Source organism: Cardiocondyla obscurior, linkage group LG04, assembly GCF_019399895.1.
Source record: "Cardiocondyla obscurior isolate alpha-2009 linkage group LG04, Cobs3.1, whole genome shotgun sequence".
NCBI classification, from domain to species: domain Eukaryota; kingdom Metazoa; phylum Arthropoda; class Insecta; order Hymenoptera; family Formicidae; genus Cardiocondyla; species Cardiocondyla obscurior.
The window spans coordinates 8,626,448-8,651,544 of record NC_091867.1 but is presented as its reverse complement, the minus strand read 5'-3'; the positions used below and the strand labels follow the sequence as shown (position 1 = coordinate 8,651,544).

The 25,097-nt window shown below is 44.3% G+C and overlaps 1 protein-coding gene across 22 annotated transcripts in view; it reads left to right on the top strand.

Annotated features, from left to right (window-relative positions):
* Nucleotides 1–25,097, top strand: part of Heph (polypyrimidine tract-binding protein 1 heph) — a 349,521-nt gene that overhangs the window by 274,894 nt on the left and 49,530 nt on the right. For 20 of the 22 annotated variants that reach the window (XM_070655595.1, XM_070655603.1, XM_070655611.1 and 17 more), the window contains one exon: nt 18,310–18,498. In XM_070655595.1, coding sequence (XP_070511696.1) covers nt 18,310–18,498 — 189 coding nt within the window. The remainder of the gene's footprint in view (nt 1–18,309; nt 18,499–25,097) is intronic. The other 2 variants (XM_070655599.1, XM_070655607.1) reach the window with 1 other exon arrangement.

The following is a 25,097-nucleotide window of genomic DNA, read 5'->3' as shown; positions in this document are numbered from 1 at the left end:
GCGATTGCCATTTTTCCTGAACATCCAATTTGCGCGAAACGTTAATCTCGTTTCCTCGTTAATACGTCTCACAGTTTCCTCGTCCCTCCCGGGCGCTACGGGCGAGAGATAGAAATTCATCCCTCGTACGTGTGCAGCATCCTTTAAAGTTTACGACGGCCGACGGATGTACGTTGAGCCTCGGCGAGTGAAAAGCTCGACCCTAGTCGGTCGCAAGCACGTCGACAGACGGCGACTGCAATAGCGTGACGAGATAACCGTTCCACGACGTGTCTCTCTCTTTTTGTTTTTTTTTTTATATGCTACACAAGCTACAATTGTGGGTCCGCGAGTTCTTTTCGCGCCCGCCCCCTCGATGTCGCTTTAATTGTACATTGCGAGAGATAATAATGCCTTAACGTTACGAGCGCCGTGCATAATATAACGTTGACGAATTTTAATTGCGAGTAGAAACGCGCGCGTCAAGACTTTGCCTGGAGCGTCGTTAGTCACGGCATTCGATTATGTCGCGGCGCCGCGCGCAAATTTTTCTTGAAAATTGTCGCCAGCAAGCGCGCGATGTGCTCCGGGGCTTAACGACGATGCGGTCGCGACAAATAAAATCGTATTCACGGCACGAAGCGGTCCCTTTCTTCTATAACGTCCGTTCCATTTATGTCCGCCGTTTTTACAACCGTCTACTTTTTTCTGCGACCAATAGTATGCCGACGCTTTATTTACTTATTTTTTTTTTTTTCTTTCTTTTTAAATCCTCGTTAAGAACCCTTCTCGAGCGTAGCGTCGGTAGAGTGCTGCGCAAAATTTTCGACGGCTCTTTGACGAGGAAAGGTGGTCAGGTTCCTTCGGCCGACTGTTCGCGAATTTGGAAGGGCGATTCGGCCGAATCGTGAAACGCGAACGTTCGGAAAGTTTCGGCCGTCATTGCGAATGTGTATAGCTGCGGTGTACGTTTAGAGAGAGTGGTCACGTCTCGAAACGGGTTAAAGACTTTTACGACCGGCCTCTGGAAACACGTTTCGTTGCCGTTCTGTTTCGCTTCATGCGGAAAGGGTCGAGTTCTCGGTTCGCTTCAGACGTCTCGCGAGACAGCCTCGGTCCGTGACGGAATTGCGGACGAGAGCACGCTCTTTTTATGACTGTAAATGACGTAAAAAAATGGGGGGTGGAAAAGAGGGAGCAAACGCGGCAATTAAAGTTCCATACACCTTTGTTTCATCGCCAACAAAAATTCGCGCGTGACGTAAACGACGCGTCGTGACGATGACCTGTTATCAATTACAGTGTTATAAAGTAGCGAGGATGAGAAATAGAATCGCGTAACCGTATGCATCTTATTTAATCGTACGGCGATTCTACGACCTGCGACAATTTGAGAGAGAATTATTATTCGTATAATTAAGGATTAACGTAAGTTTATCTTCGGTTTGCTACCTCGGTGCGAAAAGATAAAAAGTATATTATAATTTTACAAAAAATAATCGCGTAATTTAAAATAACTGCGGCAATTAATAATTCGCAAATTATACTCTTTTATTATTTTTTAATTTTTTATTTTTTGCTTTGTTTTTTTAAACACAAACTGCAATACATATTTAGACAATTACCGTTAAGAGCGACCATTGTTGCGCGGTTGCGTCGCTGTCTCACTTACATTTGAAGCGCATGGCAAAAATATCACCAGCGGACGTTGAAAAATACTCGTCGTAACTACGTTGTCGTGGTAAATAGTGGAGCGAAATAAGAAAAACGGCGTGGAAATATGACGCGATGCATCCAGTGGGATACGAGTGAAACTTCAGTCTCAAATTTTCAAACTGGAAATTTGTTGGCTACGTGCCGCATGAAGAAGTACCTCGGAGACTTAGGGAAATTAATTACTCAAGATGGGGGCGGAATTAATGGTCTAAAGAAAGGGAAAAATTGACGCGAAATTGCCGCGAGGATTTAAATTTATTCGGCTAATTATGAACTTGTTCGCTCGCAAGTTTTATATATACTAGAAAAAACCATGCGCGCGCTCCGCGTGCGCTATTTTTCGAAAGATCGACGACGTGTTATCGGTTCAAAAGACCCTATTACAAACTACGTAAAAAAGTCACGCGACTTACCAATCTGCATAAGCTTCAGCGGAGCTGTAGAATTCTGTCGGTGACTGTAACATAAAATAAAACATATTAATATAGACATGTTAGTATTTAAATTAATGTAAAAGTTGGCGTGAAGCAAGCCAAGCGAGAGAAAACTAATTAGCGTCGGTTTTAAGCGGTAACAATTAACAGCTAATTTACGCGTTACATCAATTTTTTAAGATAGGAATCTCTCTCTTCTCGGTGCTGCGCGTTTTGCGCCCCGGGCGTCGAACTGTCGCCAACTTAAAATACTGAACGATACACGTCGAGCATTTGGGAGCAGCTAAACGCTCGAAATAGAAGGAGTATTCTGTCCGGCGCGATACGATCGATTTGCTTGGACGCGCAAGGCCGATTAATAAATTGCTTCCGTTCAATTATAGGCCGTGATAAATCGAGCCGTCTACAGGTAGTCGCCTGGCTCGTCAGCGAGGAAATTGAGCGACGCCCTCCCGTTCCTTCTCTCTCTATTTCTCTTTCTCTCTTCCTCGTGCACGATCGAGCCACGTACATTCACATATACGCATACAGCGAGTGTACATCCTCGCAAAGTTGGGAGGGAAAATTGAAAAGTTAGTCCCGCCGAGATTGACTCCTCCCGATCTCGGCGCGGATCGTTCGTGGGATGTTTCCGCGGGAGTTAAACCAAGAGGAAGCTTCGTTGAGCGCTCGCTGAAATCGGCTTTTTTTCTCTTTTTCTTTTTTTACGCCGGTCGTAATAATGCGGTTATCCGGATTCGATAGTGCCGGCGAATAAAGTTTCGCGAGATTTGTTTCGGAAGATTTAAGTTTGCCGACTCTTCGCAACCGCACTTTGTCGCGTTGTTTTCAACGGCATGTAAAATATGTGGCACGTCTCGTCGGAAGTGTCGTCGATTTTCGTCGGTGGTCTATTAATCGGGGGATCGTCGCGCGAGGAAAGTACCGTTCGGAACAAAACCCGCGCTCGCACGAGCGAGTAATGCCGGGCATGCCGAGAGCATTGTACGCTCGGACGAACGACAAATTCGTCGTCTCGACATCGTGGAAGGTAACTCGGTTAAGCGACAGGATCAATGCCGGGGTTATACCTAGCCCCGGTCTTAAGCGAGTTACTTTAATCCAATCGCAAACAGGATGGGATCCGATTAACCCATGTTAGCCGGCTATTTCCAGCGATCCTGATCGAGCTGAGCTCCGAGTTCTCACCCTGTTCTCGGCGTACACCGTGTTTCTTCGGTGTTTTGACTGAAATTTTGATACCGCGCTGTCAAAACGAAATACGCGCGAAGGTTGTTTCTTTCGTGCACGATTCTACACTTCGAAAACATAACCACGCCCGTAATGCAAACTCAATTAAACAGATCCGAGCGTAACGCGTATTTAAAACGTCCATTTAATTAATTAATTCTTTTGCGCCGAATACAGAAACTCACCTTGCCTCGATACTCGGTTCCATCGATACGATTAAACGCCACGTACGTTTCACGCACGCGTGTAATTCGATCGTTTTGTTAACGACTATTAGATTTCATAAATCGTATTATCTGATAACATTGCGTCGCTTATTAATGCTTCCCGCGGTGTAATGCGATTTTCCATCCTTTGTTCGTCAACGATACCGCAAACGAGTATAACGCACACACCGCTCCTCGCTTTTCCACTGCGATTTCGCGTTTCTCACATTGCAAAAAGGGGGAAAAACGGGAGCCGCCGGGACCGCGAGCTGCTTTATTATACCAACATGACGGATACGATGATCATTAGCACCATTAGCGCAGCCTGCATTCGGGATCAAACGCCTCGCTGCCGGGTTGCTTCGTTCCATCAATAACGACCTCCTATTGTTCGCGTCCGTTCTCTGGTCCCTTCCATTCTGGCCGAGCGGAGAGCTCGCAACAACGAGAAAGAAGGAAAGCGCGAAGCTTTTTTTCCCCTCTCCCTCTTCTTCCCTCTTTCTGGTGGGGATCGCCAAAGCAAAATGTTTGGCGAAACATCGACGCTCGACGAGACGCGGGTAAAAATGATTGTACAGCAATGACAGCCAAATAATTTTGTTTTTGCGGCAAGATGAAATGGGATCGAGAGGGTGCGTGCGGGGTAAACGGCGGGAGTTAATTTTTCAAACCCGCTTGCGTGCATAATCGAGTGTATCCGTCAGCGGATTTTCCGCGTATCGGTCACCAACCGGTGTTTGCGTACACGCAAGAATGCTCGACTGAGCGTCGCGCATCAACGCCTGTGCGTTCGGACGTCGCGCCTTCGTTTCTCGCCCGATTGACGAGCTGGAAAGGAAGGTCCTTTGAGAATTATAACGAGATTCTTATCCCGAAGAGCTATCGCTACACGCGGCAATACTTCCCGGCGTTCGCACGATCAAGCAATCATTTGGTTTTCTTCCGTAACGATAAATTCGCTTTTTTTTATCGTCGGTATCGTTCTTTATTTATTTCGCGCCTTTGTAATCTCGCGTTTGAATATTTTAATTCGGACGCTTTATTGCTGTCGGAGTCTCCTCGACATTCCGAAAAGGCACTGATCGATTTCAATTAGCAAAGCGTGAAACTGTATTTTACGCGTCGGCAGGATTCATCTGTCGCGAAATAAGCGTAGGTATTGTACCGTAGGTTATTAAAAAAAAAATGTGTTTTAACGTGGTAGAAACACGGAATCGTTTGTCGAAAATTCCTCGCGTCGTCCAGATTTTTCGGAGCATCATAAACAGTCTCGCTCAAAAATACAGCTTCTCTTTCAGCCGTGCGCGTGCACGCGTGCAAGATCACCTCTTTTTTTATCTTGCTGTAATAACGAAACATCTGAATAGCCAACGGATTACCGATGCACCGGTCGAATAATTATACGATCGCTCGGTGAACCGGTCCCCAAAATTTTCGATTTATCAAGCAGGTTGTCTCGCGCTCGCTACCTAACGCGCGGGACGATGGTGGGAAAGCTGCAGCTGATCGAGAGGAAATAACCGATCCCGCTTTTCGCGGCTTCCGTCGGTTTGCAGCGCGTTAAGCCGCCCGCATTAAATACACGGCAAATTCGCAAACGCGAATCCGTCGAAATATTACGTACGGGCACGAGCACGGCGTTATTAAACCACTTTCGGGGTGCGTCGCATGTATATTTTTGTATATCGTCGCTATTGCCCCCGCAGGGAAGAAACATTTTCTGCTGAGGGCTACGAGCACGGTTGCTTTTATCATTCCGCTCTAAAAACACATCAAATGTCGTATTTTTCGTTCGATACACCGCATTTTTTTTTCTTTTTTTTTACTTTTTTTTAAACGCTGTGAAAATCAGAACCGCGTATTTGTTCGATTTTCTCGTTTGGGAGAGCTGACTTTCGCGGTGACTGTGCGAAAGCGCTTATTTCGTGCGTATCTACTGTGTCATTAAGAAAACATGACGAGAGGGAAGGACAGTCTTGTAAGTAGCGATTGGGGAGGAAAGTGCTTTTCCTAATTCCCGAAATTCTCGTGTGCGTTTTGACTGACCCAAGAGATTTAATCCCCCTACTACTCCTCCTCCTCTTTCCGCCCCCTGTCGTTTGAGGGTCGCTCGAGTGGTTTGCGTTGCGTCTGTAGGGATCTTGCTTTTTCGACCGAATCCCGTGAACTTTGGAGTCCTCCTCGTTCGCTAATGACGACGTCCTCAAACCCCCGGCGGTTGCTTTACAAATGTGACCAGCTCACTCAGATCGGAGAGATAGCCCTTCGTTTTTACGGACCAAGTTTTTAATCGCTCGGATTAGAGGTCCGCCCGCGGCCGCACTTAACTGTCGTTTTACTAGAGTTCGTTATACGCGGATAATAATATTAAATTATTTTATTTCCTTTTTCTTTTCCTTTTTTCTTTTTTTATTTTTTCTTTACGGCTCTTTACGTTGTTCTAAGTCATTAATAACTGATTTTTTGCCACATTATGTCTCACGCAATTGTTTAATAATATTTAACTAACACAGTTTGTATTTACGAAGTAAACAGAAGTTTCATAATTGTATTGAGAGTTAAAATTTATTCATTATTCTCGCCGCGGTCGTAATAGCTTTTTACGTACGTGCAACATCTCTTGTCAGAAATATACATATTTAAGAGGATTAGAAAATTTTTTGTGCAATATGTACAAAAGGGAAAACAAATCTAACAATATTATACGTTCCATGTATACTTTATAACAAATATATAAATATACGATTTTGTTTAATTAATGGAAATTAATGGAAACGTTGCGGAAAAGCATTTCAATAAATAAATGCGTAATCAAAATTGAAAAATAAAATTCTGCATTATAAAAAGAAAAACAATGGATTACGGGATTACTGTTGCACGTATCGAAAATATGAAATATTGTTATATTGAACTTTTAACTAACATCATAAACAGAGAAGCTTATAAACGATCACTAATAAATGTAGAGAAAAAGAAAACCTTCACGCGTTTAATACAAAAAAAAAAAAGAAAAAAATTTACAAAAGTTCCTATTTCCGAGTAGATTAAACATTATCAAAAATCATAAAAAAGTGGCTTAAATTTATTTAGCGGCATACATCACTAAAATAGCGTCGTCTCGCGATGGAGAACAGGAAAACCTTGAAAGTAAACGAAGCTAGAGTATGGATAAAAAAACAAAAAAGAAAAAAAAGAAAACTTGCGGCGATTTTGGCGAAGGAGTGCGAGAAACGAAGGAGGAACGAGGGTAGAATTCTGTTGCGCAAAAGGGAGGACAGGTACGACGACGAGGGCTGGTGAATATCTCCGAAACGAAGAAGGATGAGGGAAATGCCCGTCGTTGGCGAGCCAATGGGGATCGAAGCCGCAGAAAAGCCTTTGGTGGGAACTCCAGGTGGTGACCCTACTACCTTCGCCTCTGCGCCCACTTCCCTCCCCCTTCCCCTCGTTGCACTCCACCCCGTGCTTTTCTCCAGCTCTCGTATCGTTCCTCTTTGCTGTCGGTGGAATCATACAAGTCGAGCAAAGCCGATCGTATCGCGTAAGTTCCTTTTTCTCGCTCTCGCTACGCGTCACTAGAGTCGCTGGAGTCCTTTAATATCGTCGAGTCCTGTCATTTATCGCGTAGCTCCCGCTACTGAAGACTTGGAAGCGAGATCCACACTTGCAAGGCTTGATTTTTTTTTTTTATGTGTTTTATTGTTCACCGTTGTTTCGCATTTTTACATCGGTTCGAGACTGCATACCTAGATATTTTTTCCCTCTCGAAACTTCCCGTTTTGTTTCATTTGCAAAAGAAGATTAAATTCTGACATGTAGAGGATCCTCTTAGAGACACGTACCGAACACAGTTTGATAGTTCGATATTAATTAATTAACAGCCATTATTAGAGGCGAGTCTTGGTCCGCGAAAGGCTTTTTGTTTCTCAGGAGAAATGCAACCGTATAGTACTTGGGCACATAATTTAATTTCTTCGATGTCCCACGCGGATTTTCTTTTATTTTTCTTTCTTTTCTGTCCGTTCTTTGTTCTCTCGCCCGTCCACAAATAAACAACGAACCGTCCGCCTGCCATTAAGATTTTTTTTTCCCCTCCCTTCGACCGACGGAAAAGTTCTTCGTGCCGTCCCTTTTTACAGGGCGGAGATAAGCAAATAGTCTTACAACCACCATGACGTTGTTTGGGAGTGTTATTTCTAGAAACTAGCTCGAGATCCCATCTTGCTGTTGTTATTAGCTAATGGTACCTGCTAAAGTTCCGCGAAAATTCGAAATCGGAGAATGTGCTAGTAATGACGATAGTGGTTGTAGTAAACGTGTACCTAGAATTTAGTGCAAGTCTCCTCGAACCATTATACGATACCATAGCAAACTTTACAGTCGTTAACGAGATTAACCTCTTTCAAGGCAGCAGAAAGATACTTGATTGATAAGAAAAGCTATTGTACAAACGTACATGTACATAATTTTAATTTTTACAATGGAAGAAAAAAAAAGATTATTTAGGCTTCGGAGTACAAAATCTCTTATATACAATAATTTTGACTACTCCTGTGAAGTTGACATTTCGTTTTCAAAATTTCAAAGATTTTTTTACATTACTATTAGCACCCACGAGAGTACTACAGCCTCTGATACATTTCAAAAAGAGTACCGATGATTTTACAATATTAACATAAAAAAATGAAATTTGAAAATATGAAGTGCTAACTCCACAGGGGTATTTTTATTTTAAAAAAGATTTTTTTTTTTTCTTTTTTTCCTTTTTGCGGTCGTCACATAACCGTAAAATTTGCCTGAGTTACCGTAATTGTCGGCAGTCTCGAAGGTACTGGTGAAAATTACGACACTCTGATCCAGTTTCCGGCTCTCGAAGCGCCGCGAATAAGTTCGCGTCTCCGAGCGGGGGAGAAACGACATTTTCTTCTCGCGTGGGAAATTTCGGGGCTGTTTCGCAATCCCTACGTTTTATCTAACGACGTTGGTGATCTGTCGGTATCTCGGTCTGCCGCACTGGGAGATTATATGGCATACTTAGATTACACCAAAGTAAATTTTGCCGTTCCGAAATAACGTTACACGCGCGGACGGGGGTGCGCTTATTTTTCCACGTTGAATCTCGTGATTCGCGATATTGTCGTTGCGCTGAAAGCGAACTGACACGCGAGCCAACTGCACGTGTGCGTGCATGTTTCGAGCTCGTCGGAACGCGCGAGTTTTAATTCGTACCGATATAATCCGCTTATCTGTTGGGGGCGCTTATTAATTTTTAGACTAGCAATCGAATCCCCAAGCGACACGACGCACTGATCGGCTCGTAATCGAATAAAAGAAAAAAAAATAGAGAGAGAGATAAAGAGAGAGAGAATGGATGAAGATAAGAGAAAGACTAAACGAGATTTGACTCGAAAGTAAATCACGCATAAAACGATAAGCAAGATTTGCGAAATAAAAGATCCATTCTTCTTTCGTTCAACTTTTTTTTTATTTTAGCCGATCTCAAAAATAGCCTGTTATGTGGAATTTTGTATACCGTCGACATAGACGTTTATTCCGCGATCGTTGTGCCGCTTTTGTTCGCGCTGCAGGCTTGAGGAAAAGGGAAAAGCTAATCGAGAGAAAAGGTATTGCTCCACTCGATCTCGTCGGAAAAATGTCGGCTTTTATAAAAGGAAATAAATGGCGCCTGTATTGCACTCGCGAATCGCGGGACCGAGCTCACGAGAGTCACGTTGCTCCTCCCCACCTCTGTTTTTATATGACATCTTCCCATTATTATTGCTCGACTTTTATAAAGATTACACAATAGTTTTTATGGACGGGGGTATTAAAGTGAAAAATTCGGATATATGTATATCTACATATATAGAAATATATTTATGTATCATATACAACGTTGATATTTTCTCATCTAATATAAAATACACCTGCCATTTATTACCGCGTGCCGAAGGTGGCCCTTCGTAAGAGTTACCTTTATAGCCAGATGATTAATTTTTCAGAGTCCCTTTATCTGTCTAGTCCGGATGACACGTCCCGCGCAACCCTCTTTCGCGGCCCGTCGTTTGTTCCGATCGAAAGTCCGATCGTCATGATTACCTTTTTACAACGCCCGGCCCGTAGCCTTTCACGAGCTTTGTCGCGTGTAGCATCCAGTCACGATTCGGGCCGTCTTCAATGCGCCGATTTCAATTTCGCGGGATAAAAACGCGCCGTTGTATGAAAAAGGACGGATCCCTCGCGTTGGTTTTATGTAGCATGTATCAGACGTCCTGAAGATATCCCCTCCCGCCAGCGAGCTTGCCTTTCAATATCTATGGTACCTACGGAGAAAGTGCGCCACTTCCGAGATACGTCTTGCGTATCGATAGCCCCGCGCACCGATACAGGAAAATACGGCATCGTCACGGGCGAAACATATATTCCAGTGGGCGCCTATAAACGACCGAATTAAAGTCGCAATGTCATCGTTAAAATGAACTCGGGCGCTTTTTTACTCCGATTCGCGCGCCTGTCAATGCTCGTGCATTCATGGGATTCTCGCAGAGTAAAAAAAAAAGAAGGAGGAAGGGGAGAGATCCTGAATAATCGATTTGAAAATGATTAGAGCTGCAACGTCACGCTTGAAATAAACCTTTGATATATTTTTACGTGCGTTATAACGGCGGGGATATTAATATAAGGCGAACAAGATTATTAATGTATTTCTTTTATATTCGTCTTTTAGACATAATGGGTGTATAATTTATCCTAATTAAAGAGGACATTAATTGACTGTAATCTTTAACGTTCGAAAGTAGAATCTCCTTTGTGGTATTATTTTCCACCGGTTACTTAAATTAACTTTGCAGTATAGATAATTTTACCTGAAAGAGCGAGGGTTTTGCGAGAATTAAGAGCGTAATTAGTATTGCATTATTAATCTTTATTAATAAATTTACTGCAATCATCGGCGGGTGAGAAAACATGTTTTTTTTTTTTATTTTTTTTTTAATTCTGAAATAGAGGAAAATTTTTTTTTTTTATTTATATATACGTGACGTAAAAGTAAATTCAACCTGATGCCAGATGGAGGAACGTTTTTGAAATTCAGATTAATAATAAAACTTTTGATTTACCCATATCAGAGACGAAAACATAATATACCGTTCGTATGTGGATATATGCACGAGAAGAAGACGGAGGTGCCGGGCGCCAGGTTAACGATTTCCAGTCGGGAAATATTGATATACGCAGGACGCATATTTTTATGGTGCCCATAAAAATCGGTCGCGCCGCGCGCGACAGAGCGGCCGCGTCGAAAGAATCGTAAAAATTTCACGCACGCACGCGAGACGCCCGACTCTCGCAGCCATGCATTCTTTACTTAGTCGCGCATTCGCGATCCCAACGAACCTATAAGCCGTAAACAATAGTTACCCCCGGTATATAAGGCGCGTCAAATTATCAAGATATATATTCCTAAGGTACCCCGGGCGGCTGAAAGGCTCGTAGGGTGGTACGAGCGAAAAGGTGAAAAGGAAAGAGTTGGCTAAGGCGAAATAGAAAGAGACGAAGAGCTTTCGCGTAGGAAGTAAAGGGAAGGGGAGGGTGGCTGGCTCGCTCGGGTGGTTGGGAAATCGACAGAAGGAGGATGGTTGTGCGCTCCTCGCAGACACCCAACGGCCCCATTGCACCCTGGGGTCTGTATTAATGATATAATATTTCTTTGATTCACCGGAGCGGTGTACCTCCCTTAACAACCACCCTCCCTGGGTCCCCGAGTTGATCCCGGCCTCTCCGTTTCTCTCTCCGTCTCCTTGAGCGACCGAGGAGGGTAGAAGAAGACAGTGGACGAGTTCAAACGTAGTTTCAGCAGAAGGAAAACCCGTTTTGCGTCCCTTATAGCGGAGATAAATTACATTCATGTTTCCCACCCCCGCGCATCCTCGGCCTCCCTCCCCCCTTCTATCGCCTGGGGCAACTACCTTCGGGCACCGCGCGAGTCCCCGTTCGAATCGTCGTTGGAAGACGAGATTCAAGGAACGTAGCGGAGTTTATTTAAATCAGAAATAACTCTCCGCGCCCTGTCTCCTCCCTCGCATATCCCGTCGTTCCCCATCTTTCGCTCGTCCCCCTCTCCCCCCCCCGATCCTCTCGTCTCGCGGCCTCTTTCTCGTTCTTCCCTGCACCGAAACTCGCTCGAAACTTAGCGGATGGCTTATAGCGCTTATAACTCCGTCAATGATAACGAGGTTCCACTTCTATCCGCTCTAATAACAATCTCATGACAAATTGCCTAACTCACGGATGCCGTAGCACTACGACGATTTCTTCCCGTTGCTAATCAACTTGGGTTTCTTTTAAGCAGACTCAGCAAATGGCGGTATTTCCTCGTCAATTTTTATTTTTCAAGTTTAAGAAAATAATCGTTGAATTTCATGTTATTCGAAGGGCTTTGAGTTCTTTATGCAATTGCCTCGGGTACGTGTATGTATCTTCCTCTTTTTCTTTTCTTTTTTTTTTTTCCTCCCTCCTCACGTTCGAGTATTTTTTGTAAAAACACGACAGATTCAGAAAACTGGATGACAGTAATCTCTAGTGTCGTCGAAAACCGCGATTATCGGACTTTCCGAAAGAGCCGTCCTTCCCCAAGTCTGCGAAATGCGAGACGTATTCGCTACGAAAGCACCCACGGGAATTCGCGAACTCGGACGGGACTTATTCACCCGATGCGAATAAATTTCGGCGGGGCTTCGCGAGTGAAGTTGAACGACGCGGAAGGAAAGGAGATAGAAATGGTGGCTTTCTGAAGGGTCGATTTTTCGAGCGAGGGCGACCCGCTTCGATCCATTGCGAGGACACGAATCGCGCGTGTCGCGAGCACATCGACACACGTGTGCGCGCCGCAATACGCTTCGGTAAGTTAGATGTTTATGGCAGGGCGCGAGTATTCAATCCAATAACGGCTTTATAGCCGACATTCGAGCGAGCGCCGCGGTTTCTCGATGGCAAAATGTTAGGAAGTTCGTGGCCAGACCCCCCGGAGGAGGACCGCGGATAATCCGGGATCACAAAGGGCGAGATGCCCGTCCAAACCGAGATCGGGGGAGGGCCGGAGCTCCGGGCGGAGGATGCGAGAAGGGGAGCTTGGATCTATCGTGTGTCACGACGTGGGAGGATTATAGAATTTTGCGGCGAAACATGTTTGCGAAACCGGGACCGTCGGTCCTAATTCGATTCCGATGGTAGGACGACGCGCGGAGAATACGTCGAACTTTTAATTAAAAATTATTACGCGGCGACGAGATGAATTATATAAGTGAATTACGTCACTGTAAGTTTAAATTACAGTGATATAATTGCGCGCGTACCGCCGGGGCACGAGGGCTTATTATACATCAAAGGCATGCAGCGGGGGCGCGTTGTGGACGCGAAGAAAGAATAATATCGCGCTCCAGCGTGTGGAAAGAAATGAGGCAAAGGGTGGTGTTATATATTACATATGCGCGACATCCAACCTTTTTGATCCCGAAGTCAAGCAGAGACACCGCTCACTTTTGTGTCGCTAGCTATGTATATAATACATATACCTATCTGCAAAATAATAAAGCCTTCCGCTTTTTTTCTCGATGATGTACGGCTCTATAAATGTAACCGGCGCCCTCGTAATAGGCGACCCGTGCCTGTACGACTAGTAGCATACGCCCGTATATGATCGCCACTCCTGCTCCGAGGTTCTCGCGATCGCCTGCAATACGTTTCTCGCGTTAAAAACATTCCAGCTTCGCCGGAGGCTCGAATCCCGTCTTTGTTACTTGTCGACCCGCGGCGGCAATTAGTCCGCAAGTATTTCGTTCACGCGAGCAAGCGCGACGATTGTCACGAGTTATTTCGATAGAATGACTGATGAATTAACTCCATTGTAAAAGCTGGAAATAATACGTCGCGATCCGGCGATGGTGACATCGCGTAACGGATTGTATTTGATAGACTTCAAATTCGCTCGTAGGTATCGCTCGCGGCCGAGGGCCGGCAGCGTCCTCGATCATAATTAAATGCGGCGCAGTGACATCGGAGAATGCAGACAGCGAGAGTTGCAAATGGTAGCGAAAAACATTTTCTGGATAGTCCATGAAATCCGAAACGCTTTCGAAATGTCACGATAAAACGGCAAACAACGCGGAACATCCAACAGCGAAACATACACGCCGGCCCCGTCGCCGAAGAATGCTCTTATTTGCGTTTGGTACAGCGGAAACAAAATAAAAAAAAAAAATAAAAAAAAATAAAAAAGCAGGGGAGAAATACATGGCGTGGAGAATCGCCCGTAAATGCTCGGCTTTTGTGAAATACAGCGGCCGACCATAACGGTGTGCCGTTTGCTCGATAATTATCGACGCTCTCTCGTATACGTGCACGTAGTTTTACAACAAGATCTTTTATCCGGTCCGTCGGAAGCGAAACGAAAAACATGAGTGCGCAAATCGTTTTGCGAATAGTAGCACGCACAATAGAACACGGCTGTTCATTCAACGATGCGGAAAACTAGTTTTCGGGTAAACTTTTTACGTAAATTTCACCCATTAAATTCCGATTGCGGGCTAATTGTTTGCCGTGATCGTAATCGGGGCACACGTGCGCCGCAGCCTTCAATTAAAATTAATTTGCCCGACGTGTCCGCGCGAAACGTATCTCCTTCGGTTAATGCGACGGGGCTTATCGCGCAAGATACGTTACATCGTTTTTTCCACCTTCCCCTCCCCCTCCGCCCTTTTAAAGCACTCCTCGCGATTAACGGAGCGGGCGTTTCTCGTTAGGCGCTGTTCTGAATGGATCATTGTACCGAAAATCGCGACGCTTGATCGCCGAAACGAGCGACGTGTGGATGGCTGCGTATTCGCCAACATAAGGGTTGATCCCGGATTCAGCGGACCTCGCGCGGAGGATTTCGTCCTATTCGCACGGAAACCCAATTGCGCGGCTCTATGCGTCATTAGCGCTGGAAACGGAGTTAACGCCGTTAAATCCGGGTTGGTCCCGGTCGGTCCGGCTGCGATATTATTCGCACTTGTGCCGACCGTTCCGTTCATTCGTTTGACCGTGCAAATGCGTTGTCGCCGCGATCCCTCGTGCGAGATGCGAATGAGCGATCGTTCGTTCCCGACTAACCCAATTTTCATCAAACTTTTTCCTCTCTTTCGAACGCCGCGCTTCCAACTTGCCCCTTGCACTCCCCCTCTGTCTCTTTCTTTCTCTCTCAAGACTCCTCGCCTCATTTTTATTCCAAGCTACTACTAATTTGTAATCGGAAAAAAATCGCGAAAGGACAGCTTATAATTTTATTATTTGCGCAGAGATTTAATAACGCGAGATCGTTTCTACATCCGACGTGCTACTTTGCGTCTAGTTGAGATTTCACGACTAATTTTACATCGGCAGCCCGTTCGCATCGAATGCATAGGATAATTACTCTGAATTTAGGAAAAATTGAAATTGCCCTCGATGATAATCGTATTTCCCGGGATTGCGCGCGCTTTTATGTAAGGAAATAAATTTTTTTTCTTACACTTGAAAAATTTACCGACAAGAAATTTTATTTCCTTTAACGGTTCTATCAATATCGAATCTCGTCGCTTTGCCAATATTTTTCATGGCTTATTCGGCAAATATTTTCGATCTATAATACGCAAACTAAAACTGGGTCACTACACTGATGTAAAATGAACCACTCTATGCAGGAAAGAATATTTCAATATTTTTACGTTTGCCAGCGCATTTACAAAGGTGTAAATAATTTTTGTAGATTTATCAACGTACGGGGATACGACGAGAAGAGCCAGTTAAATATACAAATGCTCCGTATTCGATAAAAATAAACGACGTTCGGTACGCCTGGTCCTTAAAATGTTTATTTTAATTGATGCATTTAATTAAATATGTCATAATTTGTTTATGGATATGTATTGTTTGCTCGCAACGCGAATTACCACCGTGTATTTGTTACATTAACAAATTGCTTTTTCGCTAATGGAAAGATCACATCGGTTGCAGATCATAGTGTGGATACAAAGGATAGTTCGTCGAAGTAAACACAAATACCGCGTGTAAAGTAATATCACTGTTTACTTAGTGCTTTACTTGTGACGTTAACAATTAATTAATTTGTCCGTTGCACTCACTGTAATTAGCGTAAGTGTTCGGAATACAAATCCAAAACGCGTTGACACACGTAGTTAGATAAACTCGAAATAACGCACCTCACGTAACGACATAATTTCTCCCCCTTCCCCCAATTTAGTTCATTGCTCAGATTAACCGGTTATATTTCCGAGAGTTGCGCGCTACGCTTTATGCCGCGATAAATCACACGCCCTTTTTTTTTTTTTTCGGGGATTGATCCCTCCGATTTTCATTCCGCATTTAATCTGTACGCGAAATATGAAATTAAGTACTAATATTATATATGCAAGTTTGCCCAGTGCATATTCATCTTATTCTCTAAAATTATCCTCGAGACTCGCAGTCTCGCGACATTTCCGGGGGATACAATATATTAAATTGTTACCTCCCTCTGTTTTCTCTTGCTGTAATTCTCATTTATTAACTGGGATTCGTACCGAGGAGAAACTACTTCAAACACTCAAACGCGGCGCGAGTGTATTCGCAAAAAGTAAATTGAATATCATAAATTAAATACGAAAATTACACAATCGGTAACAACGTGCTCGCGGTAATATTCTTCAACGGGAAGAAACTTACGTCAGTTTTACATAAAGTGTGCAACGGATATTTTTATCCGGATAAAATTGAGTTTCTCGATATCAAGTTTTCTTTGAAGCGCTCAAAAGCTTCAAGATAGTTTAAAAAGGTACGCTGCAAAATACGGATTATTTTTATTTTTATTTTTTTTTCTTTTCTTTTATTTTTTTATGCCTTTATCTCGACGAGATAATAAAATTTGAAGAAAGTTATCAAGCTAAACGTATAATAAGACGTGCCCTACAGCACTTTTCATAGTACTTGACTGGCGCATAATACAATAACGACGAATCCAGCTGACTCGCCGAGAGTAGGCCCCGCAAATCCAACAACGAGCTTTTCCGTGCTTTTGTAATATATAAGAAACTATCATTCGCATTTCAATACCGGTCGCTCTCTTCCTCTCTTTCTCGATCCGTGATGAGACGAGACGAGGCTTTAAGTAATATCGATATCGTTGCGAAAAGACGGATGTCGAAGTAGGGAAGGAGGGTGCACGTTTGAAAAAGAAAGAGAAAACGGGAGAGGAAGCGAGCGTTGCGGGCTGCATCGATATTGAATTGAAAATGGATCGCACAAAAAACGGCGAGGACGGAAGAGCTATTCGATGGCGAATATAACCACGGTTCGCACATAAACATCCTTCCTTCCCGTTCCCCGCTTTTCATTCCTTTGCTTACCTACCGGCCGCGCTTATATATATTATGAGCTTGAAAATGCAGTTATCGCGAACCTTCCGCCGCCTCCTCGGAAACGATTACGCGACGTTTTATTAATCTCGCCGCTGTTTTCTCATCGCTTCTTCCTCTTTCCTCGCCCGGGACGAATCAATTTTCTCTATATCTGGATCTCGATTTCTATCTCGGCGTAATCGCGCGGCCTCTTTTTCCCCTTTCGGCCGCGATAATAAAACGGTCGAAGGACAACCGGCGGTGTAGGTAATGCTTTTTATTAAGTTTCCTTCGATAAACGTACCGGTTGACTGTCGCGGATGCGACTTTCGCGACCCGGGGTCCTCGGGGAATTTTCCTTTACGCCGAGCCGCGCACGAGGACGATTTAGAAATACCGGATTATTAATTTCATGAACACTCAAAGGAGAAAAGAATCCAAGCGAAATTCACTCGAGCTCTCAAGGGACGTTATTCTTCTTCTGCCGCATGGTTATTTTTATTTCTCCGGCGAAATTACAATATAAATTATGTAATACGGCTGTATGATAAAAGTACGCTGTACGTACATTTGTTAAAACAAGCGGGTGGAATAAAATATTCAAACGAGAGGTATTATTTTTGCAGAATCAATTGGCTTCGTGTCGCGCGGTGACGTAATTAAAACGAAAATTCTCCCGTAGAAACTTTGTCTCGCGAGTCTTCCCACTTTCGTCTTCTCGTTCTCTCGAATTTTGTCATCTGTTTCCACGCGTGTTTACCCGCACGCGAGTTTCAGATATTCCATTACGACTTGCGCTCCGAGGTAAATATAAAAATGCTTTTCGTTCCTTCCATGCATGTTTTACCTTTCTGCGCATAAATCAGAAAAGAATCTCGACATAACTTCCCGAGATCGGTTTCTGGTTAAAGTGACTGCGCAAACTTGGACAGTCGTACGTCTGCTTTTATCTCAAAACCGTGAAAGAGATTTTGCTCAGGAAGACTATAAAACGTAAACGCTTTCCTGAAATCGCGTAGCATTGCACGAGAGCGGTTAAGTAGTAAAAGCGTATTATATATCAGATCTTAATTCATTAGTCTTGCCATAAAAACCCTGATGTTTAGATCATTTGATATTTTTAGTTTAACTAAATTAGACGTGTTTGAAATAAATTGAAAAAATTGTGTGATATAATTATTATACGTTAATATCGACAGAAAAAAATAAAAAAGTAATAATAATCAGTTTTAATATTTTTTATGTATGAAAATTGATATAATTAAATATTTAATTAATTTATTTGGAAACATTTTAAAGCGCGTAGCTGACAAAATTTTTTTATTCTTGCAGGCGTTTCTCGAAATGGCGGACGAGAATGCTGCAGCTACCATGGTGACCTACTATGCTTCCGGCGTGGCCCAACTCAGAGGCAGAGCGGTCTACGTTCAGTTCAGCAATCACCGTGAACTCAAGACGGATCAAACGCACTCCAACAACGCGGTCAGTAGCCCAACAAATGATGTCGCCAACACCTCTGAGGTCTGTGTCATACTTCTCGCTTCACTTCTTTCTCGCTTCACTAAACCACGGGAACGGCTGCATGAACGCTATTCTCGCGGTACTAACTCTTTCGATTTCCTACTAACGCTCGCTCGCTCGCTCGCTTTTTCTTTTCTTTTCCTTTTCCTACTGAGAACACAGGTGCCTAAAGGCGAAAAAGCTTCCAAAGGAGTAGCATCAAACCTCAGAAGTGAAAGAGAAGTTTTGTTGCACGATTGAAATTTTTCAATTTTATACAGCAGCTTCTTGTTTGGCGATATTATAATAACATTTACTAAACATTTTGCGTTCTTATCGTGAAAAAGGGGAAAAAGTAGTCGTCTCTCTATGTGCCGTCAGTGACTTCGATGCCTCGAGGCGTTTGTCGAGGGTGGGCGTAAAACGGAGGGGGAGGGGGGAGGAATTATGTCGATACAGTCGATAGGCTCCGCACGGTTAAATAAGCTCCGGCAGTGCGTTATTTGTGCGGTTTAATTAATTAAGCCGATATCGAGCCCCTTGCATGTGTCTTTGCTGATCATCGGAACAACGCGTGGCGCGGCGCACGGGAAGCGGGTGGGACCCGCCACGGCCGTTTCGCCGTCAAGTCAATCTAAACACTCGCGTCCGCAAACTCTGTTATAATTAATGCGTCCATAATTTATGAACGATCCCTCGGGCGCGAACGAGCGGCGACGGTCGTCCCTCCCCGCTGAGCCCTCTCCGTTACCTCATCCCTCGTCTACGTGACGTGCGAGCAAACGCATACAACCTGCAACTTGCACGTGTCATCGTGTGCTACCGGTCATCATCGGAACTAGTTAACTCGCCGCGCAATTCCGGGACCGTTCCGAATGAAATTTGTCAGCGAATTAATTAGCACGCAAGCTCGACCAGCGAATCAATTAACGAAATTCAGTTAGGATACCCGCGTCATTGTGCGTGCACCGGCCTGCGTTCGATTCTCAAACGGTTCCCTCTGTTCGGTCGGAATTAACGTCCTCTTAACGCGGTTTCTCCGAGAGCGGTCAGTGTGTGAAACGCGTCCGGTCAGATTATTCGGTGAGAACGATACAGGGACAATCTCAAAGCGCGTCGCGCGTCATTGTCTTCTCGCCGTCGTCTTTCAATTCCGCTGACAGAGAAACGAAGTCGGTATTATCGTTAACCAGCCCCCGCCGCCAATTCGCGTCGTCGACATCGTAACTCCGTGAATTCTCCGATGCCACCCCGTGTCGGTCTGTCTGCCGCCCTTCGCCGAGTTACCGAACTGCCGTTGCCCACCCCTCGGGGAGCGCAACTTCGCGGTGGAAACGGACACCGATCCCACGGGGAATTCTGCGGGAAAGTTTCACGTGTACCGGGACGAGAGGAGGCAAGCAGCAAGGTGGCGATGGTCCGTACGAAAAATAATAAATAAGGAAGTAAATAGCCCGAGAGGGAGGAAGAAGATGGGGGAGGAAAGGGCGGCCTCGTTGCCGGCTGATGCTTTTTCTTAACACGCGGAAACTTCCCGTACACGTGACCGTGGAAACTTTATAATCCGTAGGATTTGCAGAACCGTGACTGTGTGGCGGCTTGCCGGGGAACAAAATTCATTCATCTTGATTCTAAGAAATTCTTATGTAATTTCCACGTTATTTTTGTCTTCTTATCTTTGTGTACTGTAGTGTCATTAGCACTTCGTTAAACGTATAGACACGATCGTAAAACATACGAGGGAGAAAGGAAGTAGAGTTAAAGTGACTGCTACCGCTCGTACGAAAGCGATATTAAAATTACCTCAGTATCTTAAGTAAAAGAAAATAAATAAATAAAAAAACGCGGCGCTGTACTTCTGAGAAAAATGCAAAGATGGTCGGAAAGGTTTCACGGCGCGTTTACTCTCTCTCTCTCTCTACGGTCGAATGATTTCTCGCTGGCCGTCCAGACTGACAAACGACGCCGAAAAAGCAATCGCCGTGAAAGCCTCGGCAGCACTACTCGTGGCATCGGCCTCTGTCTCTACGCGGGCGACGATGACGCGGAAATTTTGCGGTCCGAGCGCAAGACAAACGTCGCGCCAGTCTCCGCGCGTTTCGTTGTCTGGAACGGAAGATCAATTTTACATGAACGAAGAAACAAATCTGTGACGACAGCCGCCACGAAACAAGCGTCGAGCCCTGTCCTTTTATCCCCGATTAAAATATAATCGCGCGTTCTCGGGTGCGGAATGAACCATCTACGTATTTAAGTTTCTTTGCTCATATATTCAATAAATTTTTTTTTTTTTATTTGAAAGCTTAATGTAACAATTCGATATTTCTGCTTTTAACGTCGATATTATTTTTCTGCTAGCGTTTTCTCTTTATTTAATTTTTTTAACGTGTAAACCAGTAGCTAGAGCTCAAATTTAGCGAACGTGAACGAGCGCGAGGGCGAAGGAATATATTTATGAGTAAAACGCGACAACCCCTGGGGATGATGTGTCGGTTAAGTAAATGCCCGGTTGGCGAACTCGTTTAATAAAGACGCCATGCGCCGCGACGCCTCGGCATTGTTTAGTAATTAATTTAGAGCCAAGCTCGCCGACCCGCAACGAATAACCACGCTGTTTAGAACAAGTACGAGGGAGATAAAAATAAGTATTTCGGACAACGAGCGATTAAAAAAAAAAAAAAAAAAAAAAAAACCTGGTGAAAAACTTATAATGCGACGGCGCTGCGCCGAAAAATACATTACCATCAAGAGAGATCCAATTAAAACTAAATTAAATGCCATTGAAGTAAACTGTATAAGCAATTAGACACTTTCAATTACGCGCTTTGAATATGTAAAATTACGTGGAAATTGAAATAATATTGATACACGTTTGAATAACATGTGCTGAAATTACGCCGGAATTGAAAATATGTTTTAATAATAGGTACCGAAGACCGAATTTCTCTCTTTGCGCTGCTTCGCCTTAAACGCATCGGGTTTCGTCCGACTTTTCGGACACGAGCGTCAAGCTCGGCAGGAATTGCGGTATAGTCACATTGCAAATTCACTTTAGATAACTTATTTTGCACCTATTTTCAGATTAATGTATTTTTACGCGGTCAAAAAGTTTTCACGATATTATTAGCTTCGATCAGTCCACTTTTAAATCCTCTAAAATGCTTTGCCTCTGAGTTTTTAAAATTGGCGGAAAGCTTTCCGACGCGGTCTAGAAACCGGTGCCTAAATTTAAGAGGTATTTTTTGTTTTTTTTTTCTTTTTTTTTTTCGCAACTTTTCACCGGTCGCTTTCTTCCTGTTCCACGTCAACAATTAACTAGCAATTTGGATCAATTCTGATATTTTCAGTTGCTTTTACGAGGCAGCTTTTATCATCAGCACCGTCCCTCGTTCAATGATTTCGCTTTTACGCTTCGAGCCGGTGTGTGGTTTAATTTCAACCCGCGCGTAAATATCGCAAGTGGGGTTTCACAATGATACACCTATTTACGGGAAAGAGGAGAACAAACGAACTTGGGGGAAGCGAGAAAATTTGAGGTCTTTTTCATCGGACTAATGCATTATTCACAGCGTCAGCTTTTTACGTGTCGTTTATTGCGTTTATTTATAAAACACGTTAGCTCGATATTATTATTTGAAAACATACGATACCGATGTCAACTTCGAAATGAAAAAGGTAAAAAGCATTCCGCTTTTAATTGTAACCGGTCGCACAGAACTATACCTGTAATTTATATTGTGATTCCTCGGCGCTAATTGATATTTATTCCGTACTTTTACGTATCATTGCCAAATATACGAGTAAATGTATAATAATAAGCGTAAACCATTCGGCTTTGCATCGCAAACCTATTTGTTTTTACATAGCCGCGAATAGAGGAAAAAAAAAAAAAAAATCATCTCTCAATAGCGCCCGAAACTAAATATTTATTATTTTCGGCTCCGTTACAAAAACACGCGAGCGTTTAATGTGTTTTTTAAATGAAATCACGAAGGAGAACCGGTTTTGTGTCTCCGAAGTTTACCTTATTATTTTTTTTCGAAAATCAACAAAATATTCGGCGAGAGAGAGCCGCATGCCCCAAAAATTAATCCGGCGTTATTCATCTCTCTGGTGTTTTTATAATATCTGGAAAACGTTGATTTTTCATACGCGAATCCCACGGGTGCCTTTGTTTGACGTGCGCGCGATGACGTCCTGACGAACGGCCGGGCGCGAAATGTCGCCGAGCTTTCGCCAGTCCGTGCCAAGCATGGTGCGAAAAATCCGGTGGAAAAGCTAGTTCGCGATAGGCCACGCGCGCGAAAAATTTTTATCACCTCGCGGGGGCGGCCGCGAGAACGGCCCTCGCGGCCTCCGATACTTTTAAAACAGATTTCGCTCGGCGCCGGTCGTAACAAAGCCGGCGACAAAAGTGTGCCGCTCGTGCCCCGTACGCTAATGGTTTTTACCGCCATGGAAACTTTCGGTGGTCTTTAGTAGTCGCGCCCTTACGTACTGAAAATCCTCACCACCCACCGTCCCCTTCGCAAGAAGCACTGTAAAAGGCAGTCTCGTGTTCTCTTACAACAGTGCGACATAATTCTACTTTACATCGTCCGGCCAACGGCAATTTCTTTTTTTTTTTTTTTTTTTCCCCGCTCTGTCTTGGAAAACTTTTCGTAGAAAGAAAAGCAGTATATCGTGGGAAATCTAGCCTTTTTATTGAGCGATTCTGTGTATTCGCGCGTTGCGTAGGTGTCGAACGCAGCCGACTTTGTTTTGCGATAACTACAGTAGCTCCGATCCACGAACAGAATTCGACGAGCGGTTCGTGACGTTCTCTCGCGGGTCTATTTTCGAAACGCGGAAACGCCCGGAGTGTGAGGGTTCTTTTGCGACGGCTTGCTACAGGAATTATTTTTGTCCAGGCCGAGGAAACGTATGAACGAGAACGCGGAAAAAGAAACGGCGTACATGAAATTTTCTGCAATTAACCCGTGTCAACATTAACATTTTTCGCCGACGCCAACCGGCGGCGCGGCCGCGCGATAAACGCGCGACGATCATGAATAAATCAGCGTTACCACGAAGTAAACGCGTTCGCTAAGCGACGCGTTTGACTAAAACCTCTCGCCGTTGCTTTTTTTATTATGGGCACTGGGTTATCGTTGGTACACTTTTGCGGTACGTTGTAGATGCTATCGGACCGCCGAGGGAGAGGTACGCGGCTATTTTCTCCGCGGAGAAAGCAATAGAACCGGGACGCGAAGTAATACGGCGCGACAAACTAGAAAAACAGAAGGCCATAGGGGTGGGAAAAAGTAAAATTGAATATTTGATTCGACGACGAGGCGATAAAAATGCGCAGCGGGCGAATAAATGGTATGCGGAATGGTATAACGGGGCATTACGTATAAACGACGCAGCGCAGTATATGTAAAAAGCATTACGGGGCAAAGCGGGGGAAAATAAAAGGGCCACGCGATCGGGGCCGGCGGTTCCGGCATTAAATTAAAGACTCGAAATTTGTTAACAATACTCCGCGATAAGATTGAAAAAGCACCTAACGTCCAATTAAAGAGTTAAATAATACGCACTGGCTTAATCTCGACAAGGATTATTAATCTGTTTGCCGCGCGGCCATTGTTTACGGGCTAATGCCTTCCACCCGGGGTAATTGCGAGCAACATAAAAGCTGGGCGTTAAAGCCGGAAAAGTGATCGCGCGTATATATATAATCTTGCCGCGTCCGGAGGGAAACTGGCGATGGATCTCACACTCTTTTTCCCTTCAACCCGAGAGTATATACGCGCGGAGTGCCGTAATTTGGGCCATTGTTCCCGGCCCGAATACAACGACGTGGGTGCCTCAATAACCGTTCCTCCCTGCTACATTTAATTATTAATACGTTGCGATACAAATCCGCCACGGTGGTTCTTGCGTCTGCTGTTGATTTTCCTTTTATATCTCGACGCTATCTTGCTCTCGAAAAATAATTTCTCTTTGCGAATAATTTATCGTATTTGCGAATTTTTACCGAGAAGTGAATCGCGGGGACGTTCGCCCTTTGTTCATGAATCATGAAAAGTTGTATAAAATTTATTATTGTTTAAGAGCGTTTAAATTAGTACGAATATTGAACATGAAAATGTCCATGATGTGCATTTTATGTACATACATTCTAAACTAAATCGTCGTAGACATGGGTGACACGCGATTTTTCGGGGATTTTTTTCGAGGGACGCGCCGAGCGACGTGAGAAGAGATGGGCAAGGCGGGACGGAAGAAAACAGGTGAGAAAAGAAGGTTGAGAAACGGGGGTGATACAATGCACGAGGTGTCTCGCGGAAACAATGCCGCGCGCCGTAGATCACCTGGGACGCCCACCATTAAAAATATTACACCATTTTGCCCGCGCGTAGCTGTTCTCCGATCTCCGCCGCTGCGAGAACCCTTCGTGGCCGGCGGCTCGAACGACCCCTCCGTACCCACCCTACTCCACTTTGGTTGGCAGCCGCGACAGGTCCGAGTAACAATGTGCCATTGTTAAACCTACATTCACTGTATCGAGCTCTGAAATATGCAGCCCATGAAGACCGTCGCCTCACAGAAAGCGAGGTCCCTTCCGCGCACCCTTG